This window comes from Nycticebus coucang, chromosome 8 (genome assembly GCF_027406575.1).
Source record: "Nycticebus coucang isolate mNycCou1 chromosome 8, mNycCou1.pri, whole genome shotgun sequence".
NCBI lineage: Eukaryota > Metazoa > Chordata > Mammalia > Primates > Lorisidae > Nycticebus > Nycticebus coucang.
This window is the reverse complement of record NC_069787.1, coordinates 57726566-57743764: the sequence shown is the minus strand read 5'-3', so window position 1 is coordinate 57743764 and position 17199 is coordinate 57726566. Positions and strand designations below refer to the sequence as shown.

Sequence of the window (17199 nt, the reverse complement as noted above, 5' to 3'; positions counted from 1 at the left end):
TGAAAAGAGTGACTTGACTTATTCTGTTGCAGGACATGAAAATCATGGCAGAAAAGATGAACCAGGGCTTACTGATGGACCTGGAAATGCCTCTCTTCAAGAATATTACATGGATGTGGCTTTCCTCATAGATGCTTCCCAAAGAGTAGGAAGTGATGAGTTTAAGGAAGTGAAAGCTTTTGTAACCTCAGTGCTTGATTACTTTCACATAGCTCCAGATCCACTAACCTCCACTTTGGGAGACAGAGTGGCTGTCCTGAGCTACTCTCCCCCAGGCTATATGCCCAACACTGAAAAATGCCCTGTCTACCTAGAATTTGATTTGGTTACCTACAATAATCTATACCAAATGAAACATCATCTTCGAGATTCTTTTCAACAACTCAATGGAGATGTTTTTACTGGCCATGCCCTACAGTGGACAATTGACAACGTCTTTGTAGGAACCCCCAATCTGAGAAAAAACAAAGTTATCTTTGTAATAACTGCTGGTGAAACAAGCCCTTTAGACAAGGAAGTCTTAAGAAATGTATCTCTGAGAGCCAAATGTCAAGGCTACTCTATATTTGTGTTTTCCTTTGGTCCTACACACAATGACAAGGAATTAGAAGCATTAGCCAGCCACCCACTGGATCATCATTTAGTCCAGCTTGGCCGCATCCACAAACCAGATTGGGATTATATCATCAAGTTTGTCAAGCCATTTGTTCACTTGATCAGACGTAAGTCATCAAAACTTTTCTATTGCTTTTATAATAGATTTGATGTCTCTCTATACAATCCAACAACAGACTTAGTAAAATGATCCTCACTTTAGTTAAAAGTGATGGAGTACAGGGTGGTGCCTGTGGCTCAAAGGGGTAGGGCGCTGGCCCTATATGCCAGAGGTGACAGGTTCAAACCCAGCCCCAGCAAAAAGAAACTGCAAGAAAAAAAAAAAGTGATGGAGTACAAGTACAAGACAGTGGAAAAATGTCAGAAAAATCCTAGATCTTTTTGATCTTGACCCTTGCTGCTACACTGCCAAAGTATTTGCCAGGAAATCTTCAAATGCGGGAAAAGATAGAAACACTAATCTCTGAGTGTTTACGATGTGCCACGTTCTTTGAATGGGTGGTTTCATTTAATATTCAATGCAGCCCTCACAGGAAAATATTTATATTCCCATTTTACAAATGAAAAAAATTGAGGTTCATAAATGTTAAATAAATTGTTCAAAAGCTCACAAGCCATAAATGGTAAATTTTAGACACAACCATATTCTGACCCCAGAGGTGTACGCTTGTCCATTAAATTGTACTTCAATTACTGAACTCTTAACAAGATGCACTGCTGTAATAAATAATATCCCCTGACACCATCCTCCACCTGCTCCAAGGACTTCTATTTTGCCTTGTCATTATAAATTAACCTTGGTTCTGACTTGAATTCTTATAAGCCAAAGGCACAAATCTCTTCTACAATGTCTATTCCAGACAACTGGCTCCAGAACAGCCACATAGGGACTTTTAGGGGTGTCTCTACCCACAGGGCTTTGGAAGTGGCTGCCCTAGCCTCTGCCCATGTGTTGTAGTTTTAAAAATGGGTATAATAGCACCGAGACCTGGTAGCAACAAACAAGTCCTGGCTTGTGCTGGAAAGTAGGAATGTGACAAAGGCCACCCTGGGTGGTTCTCTGCAGCTCCTTCAAGTTTACTAGAGAATCATAGGGGTGTATGTTTTCTGGCATGCAAAAAGCGCCAGGGCTTATATAGTCTTCAGGAATCTTAGAATTTAGGAGTTATATTTACTAGCAAGCAAAAAATTGTGCCTTTCTCCCAACCCTAAGGATATATAAGGCAGACAATTCTGGTAGCTTGTAGAGTCTTGTAAAAAGATCACCAGGAGAGAAACAAATGATAGGAAGAATTTAGAGACGTCCTTGAATTATATCACAAGCTTGGGGCATGCAGAGCCCCAAGGGAATTATTTACTCAATTACTGCTATATCTCATTGACTTTGCTAATAACAAAGAATTTCAATGCCACAGTGTGCCTACTTAGCTGAATCCCTTAGAAAATTAATTTGTTCTTGAACACACTGCCAAGCACAAGAAAAGATGAAGTGACTTTGAATGATGGACACGTTGTAGAAGAATAAAATTCAGACTAACCATCCTGCTTTTCTCCAGTTGCTATCAACAAATATCCTACCAAAGATCTGAGAGCCACGTGTGTTAACATCACCTCACCCAGCCCAGAGAACACTGGCACAGAAAACACTGTATCGTGAGTTGAGAAATTTGGACAATATACTACAACTAGAAACAGTCCTTAAGAAATAATTTAAAATCGATGACATTTTAGTTTTCCAAATGCAAATTTGTGTGTTTTAAATGCTACTTTTTGTAATGACAGCACAGGTATGGAGTTAATTGCAGATGACCTATATTGGAAAGAACCATGTTTCTCTTTCTGTTGCTTTTACGATAAAAGTAAAGCCTAATCTTAGTAGTTACATAATATGACTCTACTACTGGGCACTGCCAAAACAGAAAACTTACAGTATCAAAGATTACATGTGGCAGTTTTAGAGCAGAAGAAAAATATAAGCAAAAGAAAACATTTGCCACTTAGAAAATGTGTGAAGGCTGGCAGGAAGGATTCTTTCAAGTTTGATTTTGCAAGGAACAATCCTAAGTATTCCATAATGATTTAGTGATGAGAATAATATTGGTTTAGAATCCTAAACTGCTGAGATAAATAAATGTCTAATTTCCCTTGAGAAATCAGAAAATTGCCCTTGAATCATATTTTATGCACAAATTGCATTTGGACTATTCCAATCACATGCATAAAATGGATTGCTCTTAAATTATCTGTCTGTATTTACATTTAAACTTGCAAAGGAATTGGCTAACTAATTTTTCATCTCTCTTCTCCATTACTATAGGCTTATTCCTGAAGTGTATAAAATAGAAACAAAAAACAGTGAGCTATTTGAAGAAACTGGTTCCCAGGAACAATATTTATTAGTATTAGGAAACAATCATAGTGATGGTTCTGGGACCATTACTGATTTGATCCAGAAGTTATACACGCTCTTTTCAACTGAGGAACTGATGATGAATGACAAGGAAGAGGCACATTCAGAAGAAATTATGGTTCCACTGACTGATAAACAACAAGAAAAAAGAGGTAATCTTGAGTACCATAGAGTTGAATCCTCTAAAGTACCTTTGTTTGTTTGGATTTTCCCTCTGTGGAAGAGTAGCAATTAGAATTCACTGGGACAGATAGATATGAAAAGGCACAGATAAAAGAGGGGCCTAGGGCTATAAGAGGGTATACAAAATAAAAGGGAGATAAAAATCCAGAAAGGAAAAAATTACAAGTAATAGAACTATGCTTAGTGTGGACTCAGGGAATTAAGAAGGGAGAAGATCAAGAATAAGACAGCAGGTCCTCAGTAAGCTGAAGCCCTGAACCTTGTGCAGAATGGGGGTGAGGTAGAACTGTTCCCTGAGCCTCCTGGGTTTGAATGCCTGTGGTCTCCTTTCTCCCTTAGCAATCAGGGTTTTCTTGGTGTGAAATGAAGGCCCCTAGCTGAGCCCTGGCCCCAGTGGGTCCTGAAGCTGACAAGACTACTGTGGTTGTGAGATCTGTGTGAAGGCTGAGGGAAATTTCACAGGCTAGTGGGGAAATGGTTGTGGACTTGTAGCTAAAAATAAAATTGTAGATGCAGAACAGGAAGCTATTATAGGCCTTAGGGTGACAGTTCATAATCCTTGCTGTGAACTAGAATCATGTGGGAAATTATGATAAAATATATTCCTGGCTATATACTAAAGCTGAAAGTACAAATGTCCAGTGACCCAGAAATTTTACTCCTTTGTATACACTCAGCAGAAATATACATATTCTCCCTATTTAATAAATGGTTCTAGGAGAACTAGATAATCACATGTAAAAGACAGAAACAGGACTTGTACATTTCACCACTTATAAATATTGACTCAAGATGAATGGAAGATTTAAATCTAAGACATTATCACTTCTAGGCCTTTTGGCTAAGATCAAGTGTAGTATCTGTTTTTATCAGTTTAAAGCTAAGACATGAAACAACAAAATACTAGAAGAAATAGTGAGCAAACCTCTTGATGATGTCATCCTGGGGAAAGATTGTATGAAGAAGAATTCATTGGCAATCACAACAATAATAAAAATAAATAAATGGAATGTAATTAAACTGAAAAGCTTCTGCACAGATAAAGACACAACAATTAAAAAAAAGATATTTGCATGTTACGACTCTGACAAAGGGTTGATAATGAGAATCTACAGAGAACTCAAATTAATAAAAAAAAACAAGAGCAAACAATTCCTTCATTGGGCAAGAGACATGAACAGAACCTTCTCTGAGAAAGACAGATGAATAACCAACAAACATGTGAAAAAATGCTCATCATTCCTAATCAACAGAGAAATGCAAATCAAAACCACCCTGAGATATCACCTAACCCCCGTGAGAATGGCCCAAAGTTCCAAAGCTGCAGATGCTGGCACAGATATGGAGAGAAGGAAACACTTTTACACTGTTCTTTAGCTAGGCAGAAGCTGTTCTGCTTAAGTCCCATTTGTTTATTTTTATTGTTGTTGTGATTGCCAATGAAGTCTTCTTCATAAAAATCTTTCCCCAGGATGACAGTTTTTCTCACACTTTCTTACATTTAATCTCACTATCCCATTACTAGGCATCTACTTAGAAGAAAAAAAATCACTTTATCATAAGGACATTTGCATGAGCAAGTTTATCACAGCTCAATTTACAATCTCTAAGAGGTGGAAACAGCCCAAGTACCCATCAACCCATGAATGGATTAATAAACTGTGTTATATGTATACCATTGAATACTCTTCAGCCATAAAAAGATGGAGACTTTGCATTAATCTGGATAGAATTAAAGAACATTCTCTTTAGTAAAGTATCACAAGAATGGAAAAGCAAGTATCCAATGTACTCAATACTAATACGAAGCCAGTAGATGAACTAATACATGTGCACATAAGAGAGAAAAACTCAATTTAATTCAAGTTTGGGGGGAGATAGGATGAGGGAGTAGGATTAGTGTGCTATCACCTAATGGGTGCAATGTAAGGGTATATGGCACACCTTCTGAGTGCAGGACACAGCTACAACTGGGACTTTACCTAACAAACACAAACATTTTAACCTACTTGCTTGTACCCTCATATTAATCTCAAATTTTAAAAAAGAAAAAAATATTATTCACCAAAAGTCATGCACTAGAATGTTCACAACAGTACTATTAATAGTGACCCAAAACTGGGAACAAATATACCCAACAGAAGAATTGAGAAATAAATTTTGGGGTGTGTGTGTGTTGTGTACACATATAATAAGGTAATCTACAGGAGCATGTATGTATACATCAAAAAGTTTATATATAGATACAGTTAAAAAATAAATATACTTAAAGATACATAATGTAATCCAAAATTATGCAACTTAAAGAGAACCAGGAAATGCAAACAATTCTAAATGAAAAGGGCCTGTTGACTCTAATGTTGCAATGGTGCAATTTTCAGTTAAAAAATAAATACACTTAAAGATACATATATATATATATAATTTTAGATATGGGTATAATTATAGACATAGCTAGATATACAGAGAATAAAATCAACAAAATTATAAAAAATAAAAAATGAGGGTAGGAAAAATATGAAAAATATAAATGAGGGAGAAGATAGGGTGTAAGAAAATGAAAATTATAAATATGATAAAATATCTGGTTCTGCTCAAAATGGAGTAAGTCCATTTAAGCTTCAAGATAGAATAAGCCCAGAATACCTGTTTCTGCCACTGATTGTAGCTGAAATCTCTGGATGAAATACAGAAAGCAACTATCTGAGGACTCTAAGAAGTACGCAAAAGCATATATATGCATGTGTTTCTCATTTCCTGTTCTTTTTTCTTTCATGTCTTTATGCTGAAGTCAGGCCCAAGTACTGAAACTGTGTGGTGACAGTGGATCAGGTGTCTAAGCCTCAATACAAACACCAGGAAAACTAGGAAAAGAGTTTCTGTGTGTCAAAGAAATCTTCCCTTTTCCCCTTCATTTCCCTTGTGGTTTTTCTCTGATGTGAGGCATTAGCGGTTGTTGAATAGAAGACTAGTTAAAATTAAAGAGACTAGTTAAAATTAAAGAGATACCCTGTCCCTGTCAAGGCCAGAGGAACTGGTAATAGAGACCTGATGGGCCAGCATGTGTGAGTAACCTCAGGGAGAAGAGAACCGAACAAGGGACCCGCTAATTGTAACAGTGGGTTGCATATGTCCTAGGCTCACCCCTAAGCTATACATGGATGGAAAAGACCCCAAACAGAATAGCAAAAGCTCCAGAAACTAAGCTGTGACCACTGCCCACAAACAGACAGCATTTGCATTCTGAACCTGTATAGGTTAATTGCCTGATAAATCAAACAACAAAAAATAAAATTCTACAGAGAATTATAACAGGAGTTAGAGTCTATACAATATAATATTTTAAATGTTCAGGATATAATCCAAAATTATGCAACTTAAAGAGAACTAGGAAATACAAACAATTCTAAATGAAAAGGGCCTGTTGACTCTAATGTTGCAATGGTGCAATTTTCAGACAAAGACTGTGCTTCCTGAAGTAAAGGTAAACAACTCGGAATGAATGGAAACACAGACATTTCCAGAAAAGAAACAGAGGCTATAAAAAAGAATGAAAAGGATATTTTAGGAGTAAAAAAATACAATGTCTGAAATAAAAAATTCACTGGATGGTCTCAATAACAGTGACAATGACAGAGGAAAGAGTCAGTAAATTTGGAGAAAGATTAATTATACAAAGCAAAGAGAAAAATGAGATTGAGAAAAAATGAATAGCACCTTGAAACAGTATCAAAAGGTCTAACATTTGTTTCATTGGAATACCATTAGGAAGGCAGAGAAAGATTCATGCAGAAAAAAAGAATTGAGGAAATAATGCCTAAAAACTTCCCCGAATTGGTAAAAGACCTAAATTTAAATATTTTAAAAGCTCAAAATAAAAACAAAACAAAAACAAAACCCTATTCAGACACATCCACCTGCTGAAAACCAAGGAAATGAAAAAACTGTTGAAGCAGCTAAAGAAAAATTATGTTACAATATAAGGAAATAACTGTTTAAATGGCTGTAGATTTCTTATCAGAAACCATGGAAGCCAGAGGACAATGGACCAACATTTTTTTTAAACGCTGAAAGAAGAGAACTGTAAACACAGAACTTTATATTCAGTGAAAATATCCTTTTGGAATGGAGGCAAAATAAAGACATTCTCAGATGAAGGAAAACAAGGAGGACTTATTGCCAAAAACATGATGTGACAACCAGGGAATTGGAGCGAGGCCAAATGACTGAAATTGAGAAAGGGACACAAATGAGAAATCAAGTAGGCAACTGAAAGGGAGGCTGGCTGAGACACAGGTCACTCATTCAAAGAGTTATACTATTTATGAGGTAATTTCATACGTATGATCTCATTGGATATCCTCCAAAACCCTGTGTGGGAGACAGAATTAATATCCCTAGTATGCAGACAAAGAAACTGAGGCTCAGAGAAGTTTAGTGCCTTGCTGGGACTTGACTGTGTTTTAGTAACTTATAATACAATGTATTTGCCAGCATGGAGGAAGGAATTAAGGGTAGTTCAGAGATGGAAAAAGGTGGGTGTAAGAGCAAAGGTATTTAAAGACAACTGGTATTTAAAGCCCCTCTAAGATTCTGTCTTCAGGGGAAGCTGACCCAGAATTGAAAATTTGTGTGCATGTGATTTATTAAGGAGGTGCTTACAGGAGATCCAGCAAGGAAAACAGACAGGGAGGAAGTAGAATCCAAACGAGGGTGTTTCTCAAAGTCCCACAGAGGGCAGCTTAGACCTGATCCTTCAAGTGGACTCAGGCTCTAAATTAGGTTGCCCAGATGTCCTCGTTGGAGGCAAGGAAGTTATACTTTCTTGCTTCCTCCTAGGTCATTGACTGGTCAGAGAGGTGCTATGGAGGGATATAAACTCCAGGAGCTCACAATGCATGCAATTAAAGTCGCTCCAGTAGCCCAGTGGCAACTCTGGAAGAATAGTAGGTGTTGGTGCTGAAATCAAAAGCTCCCTGTCAGTGGTTAGCAAGGGAGAAAGGGAGTGGGAGGTAAAAGGAAAGGTACATTGGCCTGGAAGTTAATGCTAAAAGACAAAAGAGAAGATTGGTGGGATTCTGGGCAGAGTTCTGATATTGTCTATTGTGTATTTCTTCAAGTGCCTATTTAATATTATAATACCAGCCACTAAGTTTGTTAAACGTGGAATTTCAAACCATGAATCTATCAATGTTTTGTATGAAGGAGTGTACTTATAGTTCTACTTAAATGTTGCTTATTTATATCTTATTTATATCTTATTATGATACCTCCTTGTATTAGACTTTTATTTTGGACTATTGAAAATGACAAAAACTACTTGTATTTGTTTAATTTGTGGCAAATAAAAGGAGAGGCTTCAGTCTAGAGCAAACACTTGAAACAAATGCGGTGACGTTAAGAGCAATATATATTTTTATGTCTTGCAGATGGTAAAGACAAAAGATGATCACAGCAGAAAAGAGGATAGTTCCATTGGCATGACAATTTCATGTGGTTCAAACCTGAAATTATTAACCAGCTATTAGAAGTGGAGTGGTAAGTGGCAGGAATATTTTTGTGAGAGCAGCTGGCTAATAGCATGCTAAATTTGCTCTCCACCTCAAATCTAAGGGGAAGACTTTTCTAAGTGAAGACATCAAGGAGGAGAACTGAGAAATTAGGAATGGTTTCATTTCTCCTGAGAAATGGGAAAACTGATGTGAATGAGTTAACTGAATTGTCTTTAACAGCTCTGCATAGTTCAGACATCGATTTTGATAATGTATGTGCTTAGGAAGATCTTTGTCATGATTTTCATCACATCTATATCTTAGATTGGACTCTTGAGTACAAAACATTTATTTTAGAATTAGAGTTTCTGAGGAACGTCTTCTACTTGTTCTTAAAACTAGAAACCATGCCCATGGGTTCAGTTCTGGTATGACCCTAACATTGCATCTAGCACTGACTGCTCTGTAAGACCCACACATCAGGTTGCCACCACCCCAAATCAATTCTTTCCTTTTGCCAGGACATTTATCAAAGAATGGAATTGGTAAAAAACAGAAAAGCGAGAAGAGGTTAATTGTGTGAACCACTATTTCGTGCTGTGATTGTTTTATGTTTTAGCATGCTTTTGTGTATACTGGATTGTTGCTACAATAAAAAGTTATGGAAAAGCATAAATGCTCTGTATGACCAGAGATATTCCTGGGAATTGCAATGTAGTAAGAGACAATTTCTAAAATAAAATAAAATCTGAGCTGGAAATTTGTTCTGTTCATTTTTATAGTCTAACTCAGACATATTAGAACGATTATTTGGAACATTTTTGGAAAATTTACATAAAATGTAAAATGAGCCAACAGTGAATTAGTTTTAAAAATCATTCCCCCCTATATAGTCTATACATGTAATGGAATTAGACATGTACCCTCTAAATCAATTAAAACTTTAAAAAACAATTCGATTGGATAAGGCAAGAAGTAATTACCAAGTCAACAAGAATCAATTGTACAAAAAATAAAATGAATATATTAACATGGTAATACAATAGATAATTTTGTACTTTTTGTATAATTTTCATTAACATTACTATTATTTGTACAATTTAAAAGTAGTCCAATCAACTAATTCTAAACTGTCAGAATTTTAAAAGTAGTCTCTTATTGCTCTTTGGGATGTTCTAAAGTAAATGCTACTCATTTAATAATGTTTTATTTTCCTTTATTTTTATTTATTTATTTTTGAGACAGTTTCACTATGTCACCCTCAGTAGAGTGCTATGGCATCACAGCTCACAGCAACCTCAAATTCTTGGGCTCAAGTGATTCTCTTGCCTCAGCTTCCCTAGTAGGTGGGGCTACAAGTATCCACCACAACGCCCGGCTATTTTTTTGTTGTAGTTGTCATTGTTGTTTGGCAGGCCTGGGCCAGGTTCGAACCAGCCATGGTGTAGGTGGCAGGTGCCCTAGCCTAATAATATTTTCTTTTTCTCTAAGAACTCTGATGTGTGCTGAAGGGATTTGTGTGTGTGTGTAAATGTATGTCTGAAGAATACATATACATCATCAGATCCTTGCATCTGAAAGTGACATGGTTGTCAAGAATGTGAAGCCTCAGAAATTCATCCTCTGCCTGATAGGACTGAATTGTTACAACTTTTTTTTTTATTAAATCATAGCTGTGTACATTAGTATGATCATGGGGCACCATACACTTGGTTCATAGACCGTCTGACACATTTTCATCACACTAGTTAACATAGCTTTCCTGGCATTTTCTTAGTTATTTTGCTAAGACCTTTACATTCCACATTTACTAAGATTCACATATACCCTTATAAGATGCACCGCAGGTGTAATCCCATTAAACCCCCTCCCTCCACTCCCTCCCCTCTCCCTCCCCTCCCTTTCCCCCTTCTCCCTATTCTTATGTTGTAACTGGGTTATAGCTTTCGTGTGAAGGTCCTACATTAGTTTCATAATAAGGGTGAGTACATTGGGTACTTTTTCTTCCATTCTTGAGACACTTTACTAAGAAGAATATGTTCCAGCTCCATCCATGTAAACATGAAAGAGGTAAAGTCTCCATCTTTCTTTAAGGCTGCATAATATTCCATGGTGTACATATACCACAATTTGTTAATCCATTCGTGGATCGATAGGCACTTGGGCTTTTTCCATGACTTAGCAATTATGAATAGGGCTGCAATAAATATTCTGATACAAATATCTTTGTTATGATGTGATTTTTGGTCTTCTGGGTATATGCCCAGTAGAGGGATTACAGGATTGAATGGCAGATCTATTTTTAGATCTCTAAGTGTTCTCCATATCTCTTTCCAAAAGGAATGTATTAATTCGCATTCCCACCAGCAGTGCAAAAGTGTTCCCTTTTCTCCACATCCACGCCAACATCTCTGGTCTTGGGATTTTGTGATGTAGGCTAGTCTCACTGGAGTTAGGTGATACCTCAAAGTAGTTTTGATTTGTATTTCTCTGATGATTAAAGATGATGAGCATTTTTTCATATGTCTGAAGTTTGAACAGCATTTTAGCAATATTTAGTTAGATTTATGATGCACATATTCTGAAATCCAGCAATCCCACTGGTAGATCTATATAGCCATGTGCAGGAAGGTCACACACACACATACACCAGGAACCAAATACAAACACATCCATTGTAGCCCTTTGTGTTTATAGCAAAGAGTGGAAACTGACCTGAATGTCCTAATGTGGTCTGTTCACACACTGGTATATGACACAGCAGTTAAGTTGATAAATTGGAGCTACATCTATAAAGATAGATAAGTCTCAAAGATAACATTAAACCAGAAAGAGATGGAGAAGAATACATTATGACATCACTTAATGCAACATTTTAAAACCTGACAAGCAATGCTACATATTGCTTATGACTACTACTGACAACTGTAGTCAAAATGTAAAGGCATTTTGGGGGTCACAAACAAATTGAAGGCAGTGGTTATCTTTCAGTGGGAAGAGGTAAAACCAGAGTCCAATTGTCATTGTAATGTTTTATTAAGTTGAGATATGGAAAAACAAGCATTACTTATATTATTCTTTATTCATTTTTAAATGCCTAACATGTTATTTAAAACAGTGAATTAAGTCATAAAAATGTAAAATTCAAGTACATCCAGGACTATGTTAGGAATTGTAAGGAATTTTAAAAAATAGATAACACTCCTTGTCTTTGAGGAGTTTGCATTAAGTCCAGGTCACTAGAGTTAGACAACATTCTAAAATAATGACTTTTATTGAACATTAAGCACCAGAGAAACTTGTCCCCTTCACTGATATGCCACATATTTTTTTCTTTTCTTTTCTTTTTTTTTTTAAGACAGAGTCTCACTCTGGTGCCCTGAGTAGAGTGCTGGGGCATCATAGCTCACAGCAACTTCAAGCTCTTGGGCTCCGGAGATCCTCTTGCCTCAGTGTTTCTATATTTAGTAGAGATGGAATCTCACTATTGCTCAGGCTGGTCTTGAATTCATGAGCTCAAGCAATCCACCCGCCTTGGCCTCCCAGAGTGCTAGGATTACAGGTGTAAGCCATTGTGCCTGGCTTATGCCCCATAATTATGATCAATGTATAAAATTAATTTGTGTTATTACTAAGTGTATATTCACTTTTGGTGTGAATTTTATGTCTGAGTTGTCATTTGAGGTTGTATAGAGCACAGCACAATTTGATGCATATGAAAGCTAAGACAGATGATATGAAATGTCATTGTTCCACTGGAGGACTAATTATGCTGTACATATAGGGAGTTTTAAAATAAATCTATTAGGTTATTAAACATGAAATATCCATTTTCCTTATATGCTAACTTTGATAGTTGTTATCTCTGACATTTGACTTTGACACTTCCTGTTTTTTCTTTATGAAGATATATCCTCATTCTTTCAAACACATTTTGGCTCTGACTATCGCTCACAAATTTTTTAGAGCAATTTTTGTGAAACTATGAATAAGTCAAAAATCCATGTTATTTTTGAATATGAGTTCCATCTTGGAAACAAGGCAGTGCAGACCCCTGAAAAATATCAACAAAGTGTTTGAGAAGGATGTGGCTAATGAATCTAAAGTACACTGGTGGTTTGGGAAATGCTATTCTGGGGATTTTGATTTTAAGATGCACCATGTGGGTGACCTGATTTTAAGGTAGATAATGATGAGCTGAAAGCTGCAGTGGAAGCAAATACATCTCAACCTCCATGTGAATTAGCAGCAAGGCTTGACATCACTATTCCAATTATACTGGACCATTTGAAACAAATTGGCAAGGTAAAGAAGCTGGAGTGATGGGTACCATATGAAGTAAACAAGTTTCAGAAGAGAAATCATCTTGAAGCTTGCCTTTCTTTGCTGTTATGACATAATGGTGAACCATTTCTACAGCATATTGTCATATAAGATGAAAAATGTATTGTTTTTGACAATCACAAGCATTCAGCACAATGGTTGGATAAAGATGAAGTGCTGAAACACAGTCCAAAACCAAATATTCATCCAAAAAAGATAATGGTGTTCATTTGGTGGTCCAGCATTGGTATTATCAACTACAGCTTCACAAAACTGATCAATTACAGCAAATGTCTATTGTAACCATTTGGATGATACAATGAGGATGCATGTGATTTAAGCAGCCCAGATTGGTTAACTGAGTCAGGCCAATCCTCTGTCACACAAACAACATTGCTCAAAATACAGAAGCTGGACTTGGAAACTCTCTGTCATACCCCATATTTACCAGACCTTGCACCAACTGAATACCACTTTTTCCAGGCTTTGGATCACTTCTTTCAAGGAAAAATATTCATTCTCTAGGCTTCTTTGATGCTGACATACACAAGCTACCATTAAGATAGCAACCTATGTCAATTGTTTAGGTGTGTACTTTGATTAATTGTACTGCTTCTTGTTTGAGATATAACAAACTTAACTTTTGATTCAAAATCAAATATTTCAGACTTTATGACCTAATATTTTGGGCACATTCAAGCCAAAACTATAACACTTGAGTGTGTGCTGTGGGTACAAAAAGTCAAGAACCAAGAGCAGAGAATGACCATCGGTTAAGAAAAATACATGAATTCAGTCAGCCTGCTTAAATACAGCTAGTAATTGCTTTGAAAATCAAAAAGGAAAAAAATCACTTTGAATTTTAATAATTAGAATAGACTTCAAGGAATAAATGGGATTCACACCAGTTTAAAGATCCATAACGCTTCCCTTCTAGATCTTTAATGAAAACAGTGGAAACTCCTTCCATGCTTTTGAAAGAGTTTCTAAAGGCCAGTTTCTATTTGGACCTTTGTTCACCTTCCCAGTCCAATCTCTTCCCACTGCAAGGAACCTCTTCCCCTCCTTCCCTACCTCTTATTCATTCTTCCACACTGGCTCTCACCTGCTTAGAACACTTCCCATAAACTTTCTCAAACTGGATAAAGTAACCCCTACCCCACTGTGTGTTCTCCTAGTACTTGGATCTTTCCCTCTGCACCCTCACTAGGGAGGATTTTAATGGCCCATTCACTTGTCTATGTCCCCAGAAGGTGCTGAAGTGAGAATCTCTGTCTTGTTCATCACTGTGCTCCTGGTATCCAGAATAGTGCCTGGCATCTATTTAAAAGGCATCCAATAGAGATTTCATGAATGGGGGAACAAACTCAACTTGAAGGATAAATACCGTTTGGTTTCATGGCAAGGAAGGGAATTGGCATAAGCAATGACAAGAAAACAAAAGCTGGAAAGAGCTATGTGTCTGTACAGAAGTGAGTGGGTAAACTTGCTTATACAGAGGCCAGGATCACTGAACATCTGAGACCATGACAAGTGTGATGGGTTGCTGAAGAGCTTTGTTTTTAAAGCTTAAAAAAAAATAGCATTTTTTAAAGTCCTGGACCATTCCACAATATCCAATCTATTTGAATATGGGGTGCTCTAAAATCAAAATTGTGTGGCCTCAAAAAGGAGCCTAAACTCATGCTTTAGGCACGCATTAGTCCAGAGATTTTGTACAGGAATGACCTGTAGCTGAGCCACTGCAGCCTCATGTGACATGAGGCAATGCACTGACAACAGCTGGTCAGAATTACAGATGACTAAGAATCCTGTGATATGTCTGGAAAACTTCAGTTGACATTTTAAATCTGATTCTTACATATTTTATCCAAGTGCAGTCCTGGGGGTAAAAATGTGAATCGTTGTAAGTTTGTGCAGCTCCTATCGGTCTCCCTAAATTGGAACCTCTTTCCCTCTCTCTAGAGTAACCTATCTAGACTTCCAGAGCACCTGTCCTTGTTCTAGAGTATCAGAGATCCAACCCCAGAATCTTCTGAATAAATCTCTTCCCTGGCCCTCCATTGTCAACTTTGTCAACCCTAGACCTTCTCACCTTGTAGAACACAGGAAATTAACAGGGCTTCAATACCTATTTTTCTTCATGTGGGAAGGAATGAAGAAGTAAGCCCCATTTTATTGAGCTTGGATAATATCCTCTTGGCCTCCCTCTGTTTTTCCCACCAGCTTCTACTTCCCAAACTGAATTTGGATTCTGTGTTGAGAAAAAGTCCTGCAGCAACTAGCAGTTGTCCTCCACACAAATGCTGCTGATAAGGAATTTCTCTCTTCCCCGACGGGACGACATCTGTGCAGAGGACTGGCTCACAAGATGACTGTTTGTAATTTCCTTCAGAAGAATTGATAAAACTCCAGATTGAGGGATATTATAAGAATCGGCTAGTAAACAGCACAAATCATCTTTTGTCCTCTATGTTACTGGCACTTCTGCAAAACAAAAATGTTTTTCTAGCATGACATAAACTGTTTCATGACTTAGGCTACAATACTAGCCACTCAAAGAGTGTAGCTGGTAGCCTTGAACCAGCAGCATCAGCATCACCTGGAAGCTTGTGAGAAATGCAGACTCTCTGGGCTATGCCCCAAGTCTACTGGATCAGAATCTGCATTTTAACAAGATTTCTACCATGTATGCACATCTAAGTTTGAGGAGTGCTGCCCTAGAATTTATTTGCTTAAAGATCTGCAAATGAGTAGATGCATTTTGCAGATTTTTTGTTCAGCATGGCATGGTTTATTAAACCTGTACCATGTAATATGCATTGCACTGGAGACAGGGAATATAAAGATAAATAAAAGGTAGCATATACCTTGAGCTGGAAAATCTAGCCGGAAAGACTGACTCAGAAGGAGATCATTTCAATTTAATGCAGTGGTGCTAAGGTTCAGGGAATGGCTGTGAGAATACAGAGGAGGATCCTTAGCCCAGATTAGGACCCAAAGACATTATCTTTTGTTTGTTTGTTTTCTTGATGCAGATTCTCACTCTGTCACCCTAGGTAGAATACTGTGGCATCATCATAGCTCACAGAAACCTCAAACTCTTGGGCTTAAGTGGTCCTCCTGCCTCACCCTCCCCAATAGCTGGGACTACAGGCACCTGCCACAATGCCACAATGCCCAGCTAGTTTCTCTATATTTTTAGTAGAGATGGGGTCTTGTTCTTACTCAAGCTGGTCTCAAACTCCTGAGCTCAAGCAATTCACCTGCCTCGGCCTCCCGTGTGCTGGGATTACAAACCTGAGGCATTGTATCTGCCGAGGGTTTCTCTTAGGAGATTTCTCTTGACCTGAATTAAAATGATTGAATACAACTTAGCAAGGGGAAAATTAAGTAGGAAGTCCAGCAAGAAGGAAGAGTCTCTCCTGGCTCTTTGCCCTTTAGTAGGTTTTTATTTAAACCATAAACTCATTGCATTCATAGGGAAGAGGAAATGACTAGGTTGCTAAAGCTGCGTCAAGGAGTGATGGCAGAAGAGGATAGAGAGGCAGCTGAGGCCAGCCACAGAGCGCCCTGTGCACCATGCTGAAGAGTTTACACTCTCTTGGAGGCACTGGGGTGCCCCGAGGACAGGTGAGGGCTGTGGTTAGACATTATTATGGCTGTCACTGGTTGCTGAAGGAAGAGGGTACTGGAAGGGAAAAGTAGTCACAGGGTAATCAGTGAGTTGTCTAGGCCAGAGTGGAAAATGGTGCTTGGGATGAAGACAAATATATAAGCAAAGTATTGAAAATGTAAAATTAGTAGGATATGGGTATCAATTGGTGTGGAACAGAAGATAAGGAAGAAGAGAAGAATGGGTATCTAGAACAGTGGTTCTCAAACTTGAGTGTGCATCAGAATCCCCTGGAACACTTGCTAAAACACTGATTACTGGGCCTCAGCCCAGAGTTTTTGGTTGAGTAGTTTTGGATGGGTTCTGAGAATTTGCATTTCTAACAAGTTCTCCAGTGATGCTGCCACTGCACAGACTTTGAGAACCACTTTTCTCCTGTAGCTCCGACTACCCTCTCTGGGGTGTCTGGCTGGCCGTGGCTATTTCCTGGCCATCCATTGCTGCAGCAGAGCCATTGTCAGTGCTTTGGTGACTCTTGCAGGAGCTCCATCACATCTGTG

At 37.8% G+C, this 17199-nt stretch overlaps 1 protein-coding gene and 1 pseudogene across 1 annotated transcript in view; both read left to right on the top strand.

The window, feature by feature from the left end:
- COL6A5 (collagen type VI alpha 5 chain) overlaps positions 1 to 9452 on the top strand; it is a 110443-nt gene extending 100991 nt beyond the window's left edge. The window contains exons 37-40 of the mRNA XM_053599802.1: positions 33 to 722; positions 2172 to 2268; positions 2933 to 3177; positions 8638 to 9452. Coding sequence (XP_053455777.1) covers positions 33 to 722; positions 2172 to 2268; positions 2933 to 3177; positions 8638 to 8657 — 1052 coding nt within the window. The 3' untranslated portion in view covers positions 8658 to 9452. The remainder of the gene's footprint in view (positions 1 to 32; positions 723 to 2171; positions 2269 to 2932; positions 3178 to 8637) is intronic.
- On the top strand, positions 4030 to 4197 carry LOC128593092 (uncharacterized; annotated as a pseudogene).
- Positions 9453 to 17199: the final 7747 nt, after the last annotated feature.